Source organism: Aegilops tauschii, chromosome 5, assembly GCF_002575655.3.
Source record: "Aegilops tauschii subsp. strangulata cultivar AL8/78 chromosome 5, Aet v6.0, whole genome shotgun sequence".
NCBI lineage: Eukaryota > Viridiplantae > Streptophyta > Magnoliopsida > Poales > Poaceae > Aegilops > Aegilops tauschii.
The window spans coordinates 580779623-580799853 of NC_053039.3; the positions used below are offsets into that span (position 1 = coordinate 580779623).

At 45.9% G+C, this 20231-nt stretch overlaps 1 protein-coding gene across 1 annotated transcript; it reads left to right on the forward strand.

Moving 5' to 3' along the window:
• Positions 1-6399: 6399 nt before the first annotated feature.
• LOC141023233 (uncharacterized) lies at positions 6400-10593 on the forward strand. Its single transcript, XM_073499588.1, has 4 exons — positions 6400-7411; positions 7522-7600; positions 9336-10331; positions 10523-10593. Exons 1-4 carry the CDS (start codon positions 6578-6580, stop codon positions 10591-10593), a joined length of 1980 nt encoding a protein of 659 aa, XP_073355689.1. The 5' UTR covers positions 6400-6577.
• Positions 10594-20231: the final 9638 nt, after the last annotated feature.

Below are 20231 nucleotides of genomic sequence, written 5' to 3' on the forward strand. Positions count from 1 at the left end.
TGTTTCTCGCTTCTTGGAGGGTGAAGCAAAGCTGCTGCTGTCATCAGAAATCTTCAGCTTGTCCCATGGATCCACCAGAGGGGCTCCCAGCGGCATCTGCTTCATCAGCCACTGATCAACAGGGGGCGGCGCAGGAAGCTCGCAAGATGCCTTGAGAAGGCCTCCAGCCTCTCTGCATTCTTGCCCGAGGACAGGATTGTCCAGTTTTTGAGGGTTTTGAGGATCAGCCTCAGCACCTGTTTAATCGAGGTCCACAAAGTGTTAATTGAAAATAATAGAGTTCCTATATTTCCAAAGACACCAGAGCACAGCTGCATTAACAGTATTAAGTGCAGAGTGCTTGCCATTGGCTACCCAGAATTTAGCAATCGATTCATAATCAAGCCCAACATTTGTCTCGAAGAAGGCAGAGACAAAAGGCCAGACCTGTTTAGCAACTATACATTCAAAGAACAAGTGTGCATTTGTTTCTGCTTCAGCACAGTAAACGCAGTCAAGTGGTTTGATAATTTGTCTTTTCCTAAGATTATCCCTAGTCATCAGTTTGTTGTTGGCAAAGAGCCAGAGGAAGACGTGGATCTTGGGGGGAGTCCTAAGCTTCCAAACAGCTGGGATATATACTGGTTGCACCCCCCTAAAGTTGATAACATGATAAAGCGAGCTAGTGGAGTAAATTCCTTTGTTATCTAGCTGCCAGATTAAAGCATCTGTATCATCATTCAGGGTCACACTTCCAGCAATTTCCACCAGCTGGTGCCATTGCTCCATGAGGATATCATCAAAATTCCTTCTAAAAGTTAGTTTGAGTTGATTCCCATCCCAAACCTCACAAACACTCTTAGCTTGCTCATTACAAAATGGAGTAAACCGGCCAGAACTGCATAGATAGAGGGGAGGTACCAAACCAGGTATCCTCCCAGAATCTGACTTTGGTGCCTGATCCAATTTTCCATCTGTATCCAAACTTCAGTGTTTGGATAGTCGATTTAATGCCTTTCCAAAATCTGGAAGCCTGGGGTGACAGATTGGGGGCGAAGATATTAATTCTACCAGCCATGTACTTATGATCTATGATCATTTTCCAAGGATTTCCTTCACCTTCATAATATCTCTTAACCCAGGATCCTAGTAGGCAAAGGTTAATATCCTGGAGGTTGGGAATCCCCAGCCCTCCAAAATCTTTATTCATGCACACTAATCTCCAGTTAGCTAGGTGTAGTTTCCTATGACCTTCAAAGTCATTCCACAAGCAGTTGGCCATTTGAGAATTGATCATCTCAATGGCCCATTTAGGGAATTTGAAGAATGAGAGCAAGTAGATGGGAATGTTGGCCAAGCAAGCTTGAATTAGCACAAGCCTGCCCCTATATGAGAGGAGTTTGCCTCTCCACCCAGCAATTCTTTTCATAATTTTATCTATTAGGGGTTGGATATCCTCTTTCCTAAGCTTATCATGGTGAAGAGGGATCCCAAGGTATTTAATGGGAAATTCACCCCCCTTACATTCCAAAATTGAGAGGAAGGAACCAAAATCATCATCTCCTATGTTTATGGGAATGAGTTCACTCTTGTTGTAATTAATTCTCATCCCAGAAACTTTTTCAAAGCAAGTCAAGATCGACTTGAGGTTGGTGGCATGAGCAAGGTTTTTGTCTAAAAACAGGAGGGTGTCATCTGCATACTGCGGGCAAATAATACCCCCTGGACACACTTCAGTGCACAATCCTGCAATCAAACCACTATTTTCTGCTTTGGACAGCATTTTGGTAAGGACATCTACTACCAGGTTAAACGGAAGGGGAGAGATGGGGTCTCCCTATCTGAGTCCTTTCCCAGAAAGGAAAAAATCACTTTCTACGTTATTCATCTTGACTTCCACAGAGCCATTATGAGTAATTTGACGAATCCAGCTAATCCATTTACTACCAAAACCCCTCTTGTTAAGCATATCTAGGAGAAAATCAAGGTCCACTTTGTCAAAGGCTTTCTCATAGTCTAGTTTTAGGACCAAACCTTGTTTTTCCCCGCATAGACCGAGTGCACCACTTCATGGGCAGTGACCACACTCTCTAAGATATATCTGCCTTTCAAGAAGGCAGATTGGTTGCTAGCTATCAATCTCTGAAGGATTTTAGCAAGCCTATTAGTTAGGACTTTAGAGAAGATTTTAAAGCTACAATTAATCAGACTAATAGGTCTAAACTTTTTCATATCAGTGGCATCAGCCTCTTTAGGGATCAAGGTGAGCATCGCAAAGTTGAGCCTATGAATATCTAATTTACCTGAATGGAAATCATTAAACATAGCTATTAGGTCAGTTTTGATCAGCTCCTAGAATTGTTGGTAAAAGAAGAAAGGGATACCATCAGGGCCAGGGGCCCCATCTGGGTAAGAGTCAAACACTGCTTTTTTGACTTCTTCCTCAGAGAAGGGTGCTTCAAGAGCTTCATTCTCTGCTGGGGTGACTCTTTCCCCAGCCGAGAAGAAGTCAGTCTTGATTTTGAACCCACTACAAACTTCTTTTTTGAATAAATCTTTATAGAAATCACTAGCTATTTTGAGCATGTCCTTAGTTTCTGTAACAGGTCCATTAGGGCCATCCAGAGAGTTAATGAGGGTCTTCCTTCTCCTTTGGTTGGCCACAGCATGGAAGTAGGCTGTGTTCCTATCACCTTCAGTGATCTCTCTATCCCTAGACCTTTGTTTGGATTTAGTTTCTTCCTGAAGCCAAATTTTCTGCCGCTCGGAGTGAATAAATCTCAATCTGTTAAACTCTGTCTCAGATAAGTCAGAGTTTTCTGCTTTTATATCTAACATATCAAACTCTTCTAATAAAATTTTCTTGTATCTTCTAAGGTTAGCCTCTTCATTAGAATTCCATCCTTTGGTGACTCTCCTGAGGCTCCTAATTTTGATTTGCCAATTCTCAATGGTAGAAGTGGCTCTGTTAGGCTCTGACCAGATTTTGCGAACTAAGTCATCAAAATCTGTTCTAAGGAGCCACCATTTCTCCATTTTATAGCTACTTTTCTTAGGTTGGGACTCCATCCCAGAGTCCCAGAGTATTGGAGTATGATCACTCCCACATCTAGGCAGGGATCTACATGAAGCCATCGGTACAGACTATCTAAATCAAGAGGGATATGTTACCCGCAAAGAAAAGAGGGATATGTTAAACTCAATGTTGATGCGACATTCTGCTTAGTGACACGCCAAGGAGTAGTGGGAGGTATCCTCCGAGATGATAAATGAGAAAATCGAGCATGTATCGGATGCTGCAGATGCTGAACCTTATGCGTTACGGCTTGGCCTCCTGTTGGCGCGACAACTTAGAATCAGCAATTTGGTTGTTGAGTCTGACTAGTAGGTAATAGACACGATGAACAATGGAGGTTTCACTGTGTCGGGTGTTGCAGCCATTTATTTGGACTGTAGGGTACGTACTACTAATAAGGTATACTTCGGTTTCTTTTGTCCACTGCCCTAGGGAGGCAAACCGTGTCTCTCATGAGCGAGCTAGATTAGTGGTCTCAGTCTTACCATCGATGTGTATTAAGGAGGCATCGATTGTAAGGTGGATGGTGGATGATTGTAACATTGTTTTGATTTAATAAAGTTTTCTAAAAACATGTTCCATCCATCATCCCCAGCAAGGGAGCTCCTATGCAGCACGCATCTTGAACGTACTCACACTCACGTGATCTCTACATGGGCTACGGCCCATTAGCTTTGACCACTAGCTATACTGTTTCTGCATTCATATTGTCAGGCTTTTGGCCAGCGCATAAACTATGATAAGTCTTCGATCTTCTTTAGTAAGGGGGGTTAAAGGCTTGTTGCAGGTTCGAAATGAAGCCATAAGTGCAAACTCATCAAAAAATGGAGCCTTCAAAAAGCTAAAAGATTGTTTGTGGAGCAAGGTCCTGGGGTGGCTTGAAAAAACTATGTCCTCGGCAGGCAAAGAAGTCCTAGTCAATAATATGTCATGTTTTAAATAGCCCAGAGGTCTCTGTGAGCATCTGAATATGTTGATTCGAAAATGCTGGTGGGGAAGTAAAGATGGTCATCGAAAGCCAAGTTATGCCTCCTGGGAATCGATGACACAACCAAACAGTATGGGTGGATTGGGTTTTAAGGATTTTGAAATTTTGAACTTATCTCTCTTGGCTAAGCAGGCACATGGAGAACCCTCCAATCCCTGGAATCCCTCAGTGAAAGAATTCTAAAGAGTGTTTATTTCTCCATTGACACTATCTTGAATGCAGAATTAGGAAATCATCCCAGTCAAATTTGGAGAGCTATTATTGAAAGGAGGAACATTTCGAAGCAAGGGATAATTAGATGTGTGGGTAATGGGGAGTCTACAAAAATCTGGAACGACAATTGGATATCAAGGAAGGAAATGATGAGGCCCTATGGGAGCCGTTGTGCCAACCCCTCTGAGTGGGTCTTTGACCTGATAGACCATACGTCGGCATCATGGGATATTACTAAGCTGGAAGGCGTATGCTTGCCGATTGATATACCATCGATACTGAGTATTCCACTATGCACAACCAATGTAGCAAACATCTGGTCCTGGATGTTTGAGAGAAATGGTTGTTTTTCAGTTCGGTCTGCCTATAGAATGTTGGTAGATACGAAGCTGAGATCGGGAACCTAGATCGATAGCATCGCGGGATCCTTAAGCACTGATCGAGACGTTGTTTCATGGAAACTTTTATGGAAAACCCAAGTAGCCAGAAAAATCCACATGTTCCTATGGAGGTTAGCAAAGCATTCAATCCCAACTAAAGATATGAGAATGAGAAGAAATATGGCTTCATCAAGTGCATGTTCTTTGTGTGGTCGGAAGACTTCTGGCATCACTCCATGTTGGAGTGCTCCATGTTGAGATGTGTTTGGGCATTCGTAGATGGAGAACTCGCAGAACACTTGTGCAAAACCACTGAGCCGAGTGCAAAGCAGTGGATATTTGCTATGATCGACACTCTCTCACATACTGCTTTTGTCAGGCTGGCAGTAACGTTGTGGGCAATATGGTGGGCTAGGAGGAAGGCTATACACGAGCAAATATACCAAAGTACATCATGTACGCACTAGTTTATTACTCGTTTTATCCATGAACTTGATCAACTTCCAAACAAAGATACCAAGGAACAATGGCTCCCCATGGGCATGGCCACAAGACCTAAGGCACCACCACAGGGTTTACGCCAAGATCCATGTGGATGTCGGGATTTCTAGAGGCCAAGTTAGATGAGCAACACTGGCGATCTGCGGAGACGAGGCAGGGAATTACATGGGCAACTCGGCTTTAGTGATGAGTGGAATAGTTGATGTCCCAACACTTGAAGCGATCACATGCAGGGAGGGCATCTCCCTTGCCGACGATCTTATGTTAAATAACTTCATCATCGCATCGGACTCCAAACAGGTTATATATGATATTGGCAAAGGCAGTTGAGGGGGATATGGAGACCAAACTTAGAGCTTTAAATTTTAATTGTAAGTTTACTTTGAAGGTAGAGAAGCAAATATTGATACATATAGGTTAGCCAAGTTTTCACACTCTCTTGACCAGGGGCATCATGTCTGGCTTGGAGTTTCCCATGTTCCTTTTTGTATTCCACAATGTTTAGTTTTTGAATAGTAAAGCTTGGAACCCCTCAAGAAAATCTTATGGCTAGCTTTTGACGGCTCGCGATCTCTACATGTATATCCATCGATTTTTCTATTTTTCTCTTTATTGATGTTTATTTATTGAAAAAATCGTAATTTATAAACCATTAATTTGGAAAAGTTATTAACTTTTCAAAATCACTGAATTCAGAAAATGTTTATGAATTTGAAAAAATATTCATGACTTTTGGAAAAAAATACAATTTCAAAAAAATATCACATTTTTTAAAAATGTTCAAGAATTTAAAAGTATTCATTTATTTTAAAAATGATCAAAAAAATAAATAAGTTCAGAAAATTGGAAATTGTTCGCAGCTTTGAGAAAACGTTCATCCATTTTTAAAAATCTTTTGAATTTTTAGAAAGCACTAGTTTAGGAAATATTCACATATTAGGAAAATGTTCATGGATTTTTTTTAAAAACTTGTTGAATTTAGGGAAAGTAGGAGAAATTTATAAAAAAAAATAATAATTGAAAAACGCTCACAATGATTTAAAAAGTTCATGTTGAATAAATAGAAAAATAGGAAAAAACATAGAACGAAAACTAAATCTGGGCCACCTATGAACTACCGTTGTCGTAGGCCTGTGGGCATACTGAGCGATTAAGAAGTGCCGGATAGAATTTCCTCAAAAACAAAAATGTTCCGATTAGCATTAGGCCATGACGGCCATGATCGTGCCAACGTGAGCTGCTGGGCCAGCAAATAAATCATCTTTGCCTAAAAAAAAGCAAATAAACATCCTCAGATCGGATCAGACGAAAGCGAGGCAATGCGCCAATGGCGGTTCGCTACTTCGCCTGTATATGAACACCATCCCAATTGGCATCGCGGCACGTCTCGAGCCATCAATCTTTCGCCCCCATCCACGGCAGCAATCTTGACCATCGGCCATGGCTCCGCCGCTGCGCCCCGGCTGGGTCCTGCTGAGCCCGCACGTGCACGACGTCGACAAACTCCAGGCGGCACCGGCCCACCTGAATAACAACGAGCCGTCGTCGGAGTGGGCGGTGATCAGGTGCGCCACCACCAGGACCGCCGACGGCCACGACGAACACAAGGATCTCGTCGACGGCGTCACGCTCCTGGCGCGCGTCGTGCAGCCCCCGGCCCTATCCGCGCTCGCGATCCGCCTCCGCGCTGGGCGGTACAAGTTCAACGAGGACGAAGCGTACGTCGAGGCCGCCGACGACAGGATCGTCGTCCTCACCGTGACTTTCGGATGCCGCGACCGCGACAGCGACACCTACGACGAGCCCCGACGCTTCCTCGTCTACGACGCCGCCGACGCGTCGCTCGCCGCGGTGCCGCCCCTGCGTGAGATGGACTGCACGCCCTCTCTCGTGACGCACCCTCTGCCCATGCGCCGCCGCGACGATGCCGGCGAGTACGTGCTGGCCATCATGGCGATGCATCACCTGTACGACACGAAGGCGCGGCGTGAGTTCAGGCGGGAGGTGGTCTGCCTGTGGCCGCCGCCGCCGTCCTCCAGGCTGTTCGACGGGAGCGTCTCGCCGTGGGGGTACAAGCAACCGCTCTTCCCACCGGAAAAGCCAGAGTACCTCCGGGTGCACACGGCCTTCTCATTCCTGGGGCAGGGCATCCTCTCTTGCGACTACGATGATCTCCTGTCAGGCGGTCATGAGGTGCCCTTTCGTTCGTCCCACTACCGCCGGAGTGCCGCCTCTGCCTGCTCTGCAGCAATAATGCTAATCAGGCGTTTAGCCGCGCCATGAGTTGTTGCCCCGCCACCAGCGATGGCGGCGGCAGCGGTTCCATCAAGCTCGTCCGCATCGGCAAGGAGCGTGGGTCTGAGGCCTGCAAAACATGCGACAAGCCTGTGGCGCCTGGGGACATGGTGGTGACGGTGTGGGCACTGGACGTGGCCACCGAGCAGTGGCGGAGGGACGACGACGGTGAGGACATCCGTGTGGCTGAACTGTGGGAGATGGAGGGATTCAGAATACAAATTTCCATTGGGGCCAGTCTCACGAAGTTCTTACGTTTTCATTATGGTGGAAATAAATAACTAAAATAATACATCTTTGTGTTGTTATTTCCTGCATGATTCAGTATGCCATGATATCTAAATCCTCTGTCGGTGAACCAAAGAGGCCCTTTCATTATTATTATTTTTGCTTATGCAACAGTACTAATTAAGAACATACCCCCACCTTGGAGCTCTAGTGACAAATTAAGTTGCTCACAACCAGATTTTGTGCTGCTTTAGATAGGATATGGAGTCATGGATAGCTCCTAGAAGAATTATTTCATTCTGCTTGGTTAATTGGCCTATGTTATATTTGATCCATCGCCCTGCTTTCCCAGGCATGCATATACACAAGCTAGGACTGAACCTTGCCAAAATGGTATGTTTTGTACATGTATATGGGCTTTTGGTGAAGTTGAGAAAAGTTCAAGATTCTTTTAGGATAATTCATCGGATGAGAACTCTATACTTACGGGAATTTTGTTTAACCCATCCCCATTTTGTTATAATGACAATACACACCTTGATAAGTTTATTTTATCGAACCATGCAAGTGAGCTGCATGTTTTATATTAAGATAGAGAAAACATCCGACCAAACAGGCTGAACACATGATCTAGCTTACAATAAGCCAGGTTGATAAACACAATACACACATCTTGATAAGTATTTGGGTAATTTCTTTAGGGAAACGTGTAAATGCCGTCCTAAAACTCATCTAGAGTTACAAAATACCACATCGTTAAATTCCAGTTGGTTCCATAAACATACCTCGGCAATGCTACCCTTGAGACTCCATACTTTGAAGCATGGGTATGGCCAACATGATCTCAGAAATGCCGGAACAACAAGACATCAAGGAAGGCACTTGTAGAGCCTAGCTATGTTCCAGAACCCAACGGCACCGAAGATACATGACCTCCATATAGAAAAACTTTCGCAGTAGCACTAACAACACCTAAGGCAACCCTAAAGGGCAGTATTACAATTCACGGTAGCAACAGTTCAGCCCAATAGTACCACTATTGAACCTCAATGAGGTCGAGGAATGTTCGCCAAGCCAAGTCCTAGCACACTCGTAATACAACTATATGGTTTGTTATGGCTTAAACCTGATATTACCGAGAATCGTTGAACACAATCTCTAGGAAGTAATTTCAAAAGAGTTTTCGCTGGGAATTGGTTGAGTTCAACGGAGAAACAACAAGATTCATCTACCAACTTTGATACCCTAACCTTTCTTAATTGTAACCACTCAAAGTGCAAAATGAATACCTAAGTCGGACGAAATCTCCAGAACATTTTATCTCACAATATCGCTTCCACATGCCCCCCTCCATCGGGAACATATCTATTTCTACTATTGCCGTCCTGACATGGGATGTCATCCCGCAATTAAGCTCCTGGGTAGGCTTGCTAACCGTCCTCGGCTAGAGGAGGCGTTTTGCCTGATATGCACCTCAACTTTGGCATATTGAGCTAACAACTAACAAAAATATAATAATTAGTGCATAAATATTATAATATATATTTTCAAAGAAAATGATGTCAGACTGATTCAACAAACTGCAAAAGCAACTCAAGGTCTTATATTAGTTTGGAATCAAATGTGCCATAAATTTAGTAATTGTCATTTCTAAGATGTATGTCTTGACATACAGTTAGGAAGGATCTAATTGACCGCCTAAGTGAGTTGAGGCGGGAGGTGGTCTGCCTGTGGCCGCTGTCGCCGTCCTCCAGGCTGTTCGACGGGAGCGTCTCGCCGTGGGGGTACAAGCAATCGCAGTTCCCACCGAAAAAGGTAGAGTACCTCTGGGTGCACACAGCCTTCTCATTCCAGGGCCGAGCCTATTGGGCCGATCTCGGGCAGGGCATCCTCTCTTGCGACTACGATGATCTCCTATCAAGTGGTCACGAGGTGCCCTTTCGCTTTGTCCCACTACCGCCGGAGTGCCGCCTCTGCCAGCTCTGCAGCAATAGTGCTAATCACACGTTTAGTTGCGCCATGAGTTGTTGTCCTGCCACCCGCGACGGCGACGGCAGCAATTCCATCAAGCTCATCTGCATCGGCAAGGAGCGTGGCTCTGATGCCTGCAAAACATGCGACAAGCTCGTGCCGCCTCGGGACATGGCGGTGACGGTATGGGCACTGGACCTGGCTACCGAGCAGTGGCGGAGGGACGATGACGGTGAGGACCTCCGTGTGGCTGAATTGTGGGAGATGGAGAGCTTCAAGGCGGCGAGGTTACCATGGGTGGAATCGCTCCTCCCCGTCGTGGATTGGAAGACGATGGTGGCGGTGGCGGTGTGTTTGTGCTTCAACATCAATGTGGGGGACTCCGAGCAGGTGCACCTCATTCGCCTCGACATGAGCACCAAGACCTTGCTGCCGCCGCTCAGCTTGCTCGACGATTGGTGGTCCAATCCTTTGTGTTGCAGTTTCTTAGAACGTGTCGAGTTCACCACCCCACCTGACAACGAGGATGAAGAGGGCGTGGTGGAGGTTCTCCCACCCAAGAGAGGTCGCCGTGAGGAGGAAGAAGAAGATGATGTGTGCTTAGTTCCTCCGATGAGGAGGTCCATGCTGCCATTGCCGGTCACCTCCAAGGCTCCAACCGATACTAACTACTTATTGCCACGTGACAAGCGGTGGGCATGTGAATATATGATACTCCCTCTAGAGTGTAAAAGGGACTTATATTCGAAAATGCCGTATGGAGGCCGAGCTCCATGCAGCTTGATATCCTGGTGGTCAGTAATCGAATCAAGCTGCTGCAAAGACGCATTTATGTCATGTATTCGAGCTCACAGCTGTAACGCCCACACCGTATTCTGTATTTCCCTACAGTAGCATCCCATGTCGCTGACAGGCTGTTCAGATGTGCGATCCATTCACCCATCATGTCCATCCAGTGCTAGCATCACTCACTCACTAATGAACATGGGCACGCTGACAGGCTGTCAAGGACGAATCACCATCTGAGCTGAATTTCTTCAGTTCGCCCACAGCACACGAGCATATATAACGGAATTCATCTGGGGAATTAACAATGTTTTTGGCCATACCCACACAAGAATGCATAGTATCAGACAAGCACAAACACCATTTTTTTATGTCTTACACAAATAAGGTACGGTTTCTAATAACAAAGTGCCACATAACCAGATCCATACCATCAGGAAACAACACTAAAATCTAGTTTTTTCAAAGGCCACTGCTACCCGTCATCCGGCTGATACGAGTGAATTGTAAACCGCTTCGCCAGCCATTGGATGAGGCTCCGCGCAGCCGTCCGTTGTGCCAGCTGGACCACATGCATCACCCAGCGGAATTGACTCGTCGTCTCTCCAGCCCAACAACCATCCACTCCACCGCTTGTCGTCATCATGGCTGTTGCACGGGCCACGTACCATCGCCCCCGTGCAGCAGATGACGGCCGGCGAGATCAGCGGGGCATCTCCACCGCAGCAAACAACCCGTTTCAGTGAAGCTTCTCGCGTCGACGAGATCAGCAGGTCTCGGCACCTTACGCATTGCATTGCAGCTCCACCGCCGGCGAGGCCTGAGGGTCGCACCACCATCCAGGTACTGCTACAAATCACCCCAGGGAATCAGTCTGGTAGCGAACCGTCGGATCCGTCCGTCGTTCTCGTTGGATGCGTCAATGCAGTGCCGCTTCATTCTGGTCTCAACGCACCAAATCTGGCCCTTGCTTCGTTCTCCTCTGGACACTCGCAGCAGCAAACACAACGTGCCTGTCGTCGTCGTAAGTATCGCCGTCCAGCTCGCAGCTGCCGCTCCGCCACGCAGATAAAATCTTGGGCGTTGCAGTGCAGCTTCGTCGCCGGCGAGATCCGTGGGTCGCAGGCTTGCAACACCCAGTGGGTTACATTGCAGCTCCGCCACCGGCGAGATGCGTGGTCACAGCACTTGCAGCACCGGCGGCGAGCTGCATTACAGCACCGAGGCTTCCGGCCTACTTTCCCTTGCCGGCGGCGAGCTGCGTTGCAGCACCGGCGCCTCCGGTCTCCTCTCCCTTGGGTGCTCCATTGCAGCACCGGCGCGAACTGCCGGCGGCGAGACGCGTTGCAGCACCGACGGGGTGCGGCCCCAACTCCGGCCTCCTTGTTCCTGCTGCGTTGCAGCGCCGACGCAAGCGGTGGCTGCCGTCGTTCCACTCAGATTGCAGCAGCGATGGGGCGGTGGCCGGTGTCTCCTAAGAGCATCTCCACTAGCCTCTCCAGGACGCCCCCCAGGACACCTTTTTAGGCTCGGTTTTTTAGGCTCGGACGGCACTTTTCGTCGAAAAACGGCCCAGCCACGCCCCCCAACGCCCCCAGGACATTAAAATAGCACCGGCAAACCCAGGCGAAACCCGGCGCGCTGGGGGTCTCTTGGGGGCGCCGGCGGAAGTTTCGGCGAATCGTGTCTCACTACATGTCCTTTTACTTGACCCACTTAATCATTCTCCTCACAAACTTTTGCTTGGGGTGGGGTGTGATTGGGAAGATGCCCTCTTTATTTCGCCGGATGACCCCCAAGACACCAACTTTTTTGGTTCGGTGATGTTTTTGGGGGTGCCAACGGCTGGAGATGCCCTAAGGCCTTCGGTAAACGGGATGATCTTGCCCTTCCACTCTGCAACAAGGTGATATCATTAGTCTAAAGTTGAGTCATCTATTTTGGAACGGAGGGAGTAATATCAGACTGCCTGCCACTTATAATGTGAAAATTTTCCACGCTGCAGGATCTTACCAAGGTGCCACATTACTACCAGACTGCCTTACCAAGGTGCCACATTACTAACGCTGATGGTTGTCCGTCACAACAGCAGCAATGGCAGAGGAAAATATCAAGGCCATGGCAAGCAGACGTGGGAGAGAAAGCCACGGAAGAGGAAAGGATGGGCAGTGGGAGGGCCCCACAGGGACGCGTGGCATGTGTAGCGAGCGGTTTTACTAGAAAATCGGCCGGTTGATTACGATCGTTTCCCTTTTTCAGACCTTAGGTGGGTTGCCGCATGTGTTCTTCCTGTGCTCTGTTAACCCACGATCTTGAGCAGCGAGGAGATTTCCTAGGTGCCTTTGGTAGATCTTCCCTGGCTGGGCATGTTGTGCTCTCGTGTCCCTGAATTCTGCATATAGAACATAATCTACTTCTCTTTCATTGTTGTTCATATGGAGCCTTGTCGCAGCTGGTTGTTGGACGCCCAGCTGGTCGTTTCCTCGACGGTGCTGGGAACACATCTGATCCTTGCGAAATGGTGTGTTCAGACTCAGTTCGGCCAAAGTGCTGCTTGTTACCAACGCCAGAGCCTGCTGAATCTACTGCCAGCTCTCTATCAGACAAACCAAGCCCATCCCTCACGGCACCAACTGGCTCGAGCAGCACTTTGACATCTCGTATTTTCTCCATTTTTTAGAAAAGGAGGATGACCCCCGGCCTCTGCATCTGGGCGATGCATAGGGCCACTTTATTAATTATTCTCATAAGACCTTACAAAGCCATACAACAGCAAGACTAAAGCCACCGTCTAAGCAACAACTGTCGCTACACTTATCCACTTGATGAAGGGGCGCAGATAGTCTAGGCCTAATACCAAACAGACATCGCAGCCAAACCTAAACATCTAAGACCTGAGGTCCCAACCAGGACGCCTGCCGGGTATGAGGCACCTACCAGTCCGGCGCACTCCTCAACCAGGACGCGTGCCGGGTATGAGGCCGCCGCAGCCACCTGCCACCAATCCATCTTAAGAGTTGTACTGTTGCATGTACCATGCCAGGTCTCTCTGCCATCGACGCCACCACGACGCCCGACAGCGTCGTCCTCCTACGCGAGTCCATCCTCCCACAGCGAACTCCGAATCTGCACTGCGCCACGCCGTCAAGATCCGTCGCCATCAGTGTGTAGGATGAAGCACCGCTCCACCAAAGAATCCATCCTCTGGTAGCAAGTGGATACACTCACATTTTCTCCATAGCAAGTGGATACACTTCCACATTACTGTCGCCTAACTTAACGATATCGAGTGCCAACAGGTACAAAGTGTTGTGTCAACGAGAAGAATACTTCAGCGGCCCATGATCCTTCTGGTAGCGCAAATACTCCGGCGGTATTATATCTCTTGCATCTCTAGTCCATCGCTTCAGTACATGTTTCGCAGGGAGCTCATGTAGTTTTAGGTGTATCATGACCTGAAGAACATCATACAGAGAAATGTCAGTTTCCAGTGTTTTTCCAAACCATGTCACTGATTGTGAATAACGAGGAGGAACTGGGACAGTGACATGGCTGCAAATCATTCCATAGTGCTCAAATGTTCCACACTCCTGAACTCATCAGTTGTCTCGCTCACGGAGATCACAAACTCATTCTTGCACCATTTTTTTCCTTGACTGAAACTTGATGTGCCTACCAATGTACTCCAAGCGTGGCCTGACTTCCATGAGATCATACGACCCACATTCATACAGTGCTTCACCAAATTTCTCAAACATTATCCTGGTATAAACCTGTGAGGCATGCACCTCAATTGGGATATTTTGCTTCAGGACAATCCCGCCCTGCAAATGACAACCGCATCAAAGGGAAATTAGCTCTTCTCAACAGGAACAATGCAACAGCACACAAAAACCATGAAGACTTAACCAAACTTACTAGTTTTGTCCTTTTCTCCTGGTAACTTTCTTCCGAATCGCGGTCAAATTGCATCTTCTCATATTGTCGGATGAACAAGTGCATGGGGTACCCGGGTGGTACATAGGCTTTCAGAAGGTGGTTTGTGCTCTCGCTTTGTTGTGTGCTTGTCATCTTTGCACAGAACACGCCCATGAAGTATGGCTTTGCCCACTTCCCCCTCACCTCGTAAAGCTGGGTCAGGAATGTATTCTTATCGAGCCCATATTTTTCAATCATGAACGCCCAGCCCTTCTCAAATTCATCAATACTGACTATGTGGTGAACTAGTTTGCTGAATTCTGGCTTAAATTCACTCCCTTTTGCAAGCAGTGACCCCAGGCTCTCCTTTGCCTTCTTCAGCAGGTGCAATTTGCACCACTGATGTGCAGTCTGCGGCATGATGTCGGCTATGGCAATTTCCATTGAACGAGCTTGATCTGTCCCAGCCACAAAGGAAACAAGCAACAACATTAGAATTTATACATCAATGCTGCTCTCTATCAAAATATTATGGGTGTCTATGTATATTACTCTATATGGACATGTGCATTAGCCGTTAGGATAGTTTTTGGCTGTGGTGCAGCTACCATTTGGAAGAACTCTGTGAATATCCACTTGAAAGTGTCCACCTTCTCATCGCTCATCAACACGCCTCCGTAAATGATACTCTGGAAGTGATTGTTGACCCCAACAACAAGCCCAAAGGGCATGTCGTATAGGTTTGTCTTGCAGATTGTATCAAACGTTACACCATCACCGAAACACTTGAACTGTTCAATTCCTCTGCCAATGGCCCACATCAACGTCTTAATCCTACCCTTGGTAAAAAAAAAAACTTTTCCAGTAATCCCACCCTCGGTGTCAACCTGAACACTATATTTAAATTCTGGGTCCTCTAACAGCATATCATTGAATACATCTATGGTTTTTGTTGCATCATTTAGAGACTGTTGCCGGTTAAGCTTGCCACACAGAGTTTTGAAAGATCGTTTCGTGAATGACACGTCCTTTATCGTGCCAAAGAAACTGCCTACAACGCTGTAAACCTTGCTAATGCTGATATTATTTTCTCTCAGTTGTTTAACCAGGTCCCTTGTATACTATGTGCCGGTGCAACTTCCAGTGCAATTTCTCCCCACAGTTAACAGATGAATCATGGTTGTGATCTGACCTGTGCTCGCATACATACCATCCACCATCGTCCGACCTCAGCAGTCTTATCATGGCATTGCAGCCACACCTCGTGGACCAACTGTTGGCCTGCAACGGTTTACCCTGCAGAAACAAGCATGCAGACAAATCAGAATATGGAAATTTTCAGTAAAACCCACATTTTTTGCGTGGCTTCCGCAAAAAAAATGCAAGAGAGCTCAATAAGCAGCAAAATACAAGAAGGAAATGTTGTTCTGCTAGAGACTCGCCGCCAGGCACATACTATCTCCTGCATGCACTTCTTCCGGTGTACATTCAAACGGCTTTTTGCATAGTGGACACCAAAACTAACCTCCCATGAATACAGATTGTAAAACTCGTAGCCTTCTTCAAAAGAATCAAAACTAGTACCAATCGATGGATTGATAGCGGTTCCAGTTTTTTTTATCGACATATGCACGAACAGAAGCTTCAAGGACAGGCATCAGTGAAGGGCTCGGCTCCCTCTCGTCTGGTGCCTTCCCAACTTTGACTCTGCGAATAATGGCACACAAACTAATCAGATGACTGAATTCACTGAAGGACACAAAAAACAGAGTGGTGACCATGGGCTCACAGCCCACATCTTTTTGGTGTTATACATAGCAAAAATCAGGAATATTTGTGGGAATATAATTACTGAATATATATATGTGTTGCCAAGCAAGTAGCAGGTGCAGACTCAGAGAAATTTCATTTTAACAAACAAAAAAATAGCAGATAGCAGCAACCATTTTTGGTCTGCAAACCCACCTTTTTTTTTGTGAACTGAGTCGTTAGCCATGTGTCGAAATCGTCATACCATGTTATTTTAATTTTTAATCTGTACATGAGCGTTCCTGGTGTGCTGCTACCCCATGTTGGCCACTACAATGCAGCTTACCTCTTCAGATTATTTCAATGCTCATACTTTCTGACTAATTTTCAGTATGTGCACCGCCCAAATAAATCAAAACGAACTGATGAACAGCACTACAACAAGACTACCAGCAAGCTGATAAAGCATATATTTCAGGTCAAAATTATCAACAAGAACGAAAACAGCTATAAGGTGAGGAATAACAAAATAACCTCCTGGTCCAACAAGATTGATCTGTATTGGACACTCCCACGCCCTCTTCATCTGCATCCTGGTCCATGGCATCACATGCTATATTTGCAGCTCCTGTGTCGCATGAATCGCCCATCTCTTCGCCAGCCTCTCCTCCCCCTTCGTAATCCATGTGGCCTCCAGCTCGTCCCAATGGCAAAGAAGAAATCAACTCCTCGCTCGCATCAGCAGTTCCACTCGTGCTGCCCTCATTGCACGTCGGCAACTAGCTCTCTTAAGAGTTAAGACAACCCCGCCGTCCAAACGCGGTACGAGCCTGCACAAGCAATCGAGAGCCAGCCAGATCTGATTTTTTTAGAAGAACAAGACGGGGGAAACTTCAATCCATCGAACTCCAGCTTAACAAATCACTCCCAAATAGCCGGAACTTAGACGAGAAATAGGGTTTTTTGATACAAAGAGAGTAAGCGTGTCACTTTAGGGCCACTTTGATTTTATAAGAATTTTTCATGCCTTATTAGGTTTACATATATGATTGGGAGCCATAGGATTTTTTTTTCCTATCGAACTCAGACTACAAATTTCCCTTGGGGCCAATCTCACAGAGTTCTTGCGGTTTTATTATGGTGCAAACAAATAACTAAAATAATACAACTTCGTGTTCTTATTTCCAATATGATCCAGTATTACCATGATATCTAAACCCTCGAACCAAAGAAGCCTTCCATTTTTCGCTTATGCAACAGCACCAGTTGAAGCATCTCGACAATTCCTGACTAGTTACCTAGATTCACTTCTAATATCAGCGAGCAGCACGGTCGAGGATATGATCAAGGGAAAGGGACATGTTTACTCTGTTACTGCATTGTCTACACCTCAATCCAATGATCGTCTGCCCACTCATCCCAGGCTGCAGTTGGTTCCTCCTCAGGCTGGTTATCTAAGCTTCATATAGATGGATCTTATGACTCTGAATCTGAAGATGCTGGTGCAGGCGTTGTCTTACGCCTGTACTCCCTCCGTTCCACAATTCTTGTCGTGTCTTTAGTTCTGAAACCGTGACAAGAATTAGAAAACTAAGGTAGCAATTATAGAGTAGTTTACTTCTGAAACCACGACAAGAATTATGGAACGAAGGTTATAATTATGAAGAGATAATCTTTTCCACAGGCGGGTTCCTGGAGACTTACTCATCACCACTCAAAGCAGAAATCATGGCTTGTATGAAAGGCCTTTTCTTATCCCTCCAACGGTGTTCCTCTTGGATTGCCTTCGTGTGTCATTGTTTGAAGTTAATCAAGCGGCTTATGCTTCACAAGATGATATTTTGTCCGTTGTTACGAGAATACTTTGTATAATACTTCCTTCGTCTGGAATAATTTGTTATAAAATTAAATAAAAATAAATGTATTTATAATAAAAATACTAAATACATTTATTTCTTCGACAAGTATTTTCGGACGGCGTTAACCAACGATTATAGCACGTGAGCACTGACAGCTCCTACTCTGTTTTAAACCGAGCAAGCAACGATAACCAAGCAATGGCGCTAACTGCAGCGGTCACCCACGCCTCCCGCATGCTCCCGCGCCGGCGCCACAGCCGTGCTCCGACCCCGTCCACCCGCCTCGCCCCTCCCCTCTCCACGCCGGCACCACCGCCGCGTCCGACAACCCTCGACCGAAGAATCCCCACCGAAGAGAGGTTCACTTACGAACATGGATGAAGACGAAGATGAAGATTTACAAAGAATCCCCACCGAAGAGAGGTTCACTTACGAACATGGAAGTTGATTTACAAAGAATCCCCACCGAAGAGAGGTTCACTTACGAACATGGATGAAGATGAAGATTATGATGGCCCAAGAAACTTGAACAAGCCCGATGGTGACAAGAAGACAAAGAAGAAGATCAAGAGGGAACACGAAGCATCGAGCTTGCGGGACAATATAGATGCCATGATGCAATCAAATGAGTTGATGTTAGTGAATACACTGGATGCAAAGAAAGAGTTGGCCGAGAAGAAGGCACGAGAGAAGCAAGAAAAGTGGCAATTGCTCAAGGATGAGGGATTGCACAAGGCGGCCATTGAGGAGAGAAGAGTATGTGCCGCTGAGAACAAAGCCATGTCCAAGCTTCTTGCCGAAGAGAATATGATCATGACAATGAACCGCAATGACATGGACAACATCACCAAAGAATGGCATGATATGGCAAGGAGAGACATCTTGAAGAGGAGGATGCTTGCGTCGGCCGGTGCTTGTTACAGTGTCAGCGATGTTTTCTCATCGGGATTTGGAACCAATATCGCCGATGCATTCAGTGCGCCGGCCGGTGATTTCGGTGCCAAAGTTGGAACAAGTGCCGGCGATGGATTCAGGGGCGCCGCTGGATTCGGTGGCGGCGATGACCTCGATGGAGGTGGTCCGGAGTGAAGAGCGACCAAGATGATGACGGACGTGGTCGTCGCTTTTGCAAGTCCTTTTGAGTTTGTCCTACAAAACTATGATTTTATTTGCACGCGAACGATATTTTATTTTTTGAATTTAAACTCATTTATTGGAATCGCTGTCAAATTCGCTTATTGGGGGTTGTCGGTTTGCGGGTTGACACGATGGCGTCCGAGCAGACCCCGTGTAGCCGACCCGTAAAAGAGCATCTTTCGCGAATATCCTTTTTTACGGATCCGTTTGCGGGGTCCGACTATGCCTGCCCGCGCCGGCCCGCAAAAACGTTTTTTCGTAAACTGTAAACGCGTTTTGCGGGTCGGTGTTATACGGTGTCTGCCAGAGATGCTCTAAGCTCCCTTGATTTTGAATCGTCCTGGTCGTGGTTTCATTGCGGGCCCCCCTGTAAGTGCATGTGTTGTGTAGTTTTTATTTCTCTTTCTCTTTTTATTTTTTATTTTTTCACATTTTAATTCCCAAGCGCTAATTAAAACTTTTGAACGTTAAAAACACAAACATTTTTAAAAATGAACGGATTCATTAATTTTTAGTATATTCGCAGATTTATTTAAGTATGTGTTTTTTAAATTTGAAAAATTATTTAGTTTACACTTAAATTATAAAATCAATGAATATATTATAAATTTGTGATTTTTTTTCTAAAATACCTGATTTTTAAAAAAATTACAATATTTTTAGAAATCCTTGAACATCTTTTAATTCAGCTAACTTTTTCAAATGAAAAATAGAGTTGATTTTTTCTGAGTTAGAAGTCGCGCGAGCGAAGAAAACTAAATGATGAGTAGGGAGCCAAGCTGAGCTAAGGAGAGGTTTGTGGACTTTTGGAGCTGTTTTACTATTTCATTTTTATTTTTATTGCATCTTAATTACTAGTAAAAAATATATAGTTTTGATGGAATCTAATAAGTTGTAACTGCACAAAATCAACGTGACAGTGGTATCCCAGCCAATCAGTGTTCAAGTCCTGGTGATCGCATTTATCCTGAATTTATTTCAGGATTTTCGATGATATGCTTTCACTGAGAGGAGACGTTCCCGTCGACTACGAGACGTCTACAGTGACTTCGTAAAAATCTCAAGATGATATGTCGGCTTAGTCTTTCGAAGGTGCTCGCGTTTATATGAGCCCCTTGCATGTATTATGTCTTAAAAAAAAAGACTGACTG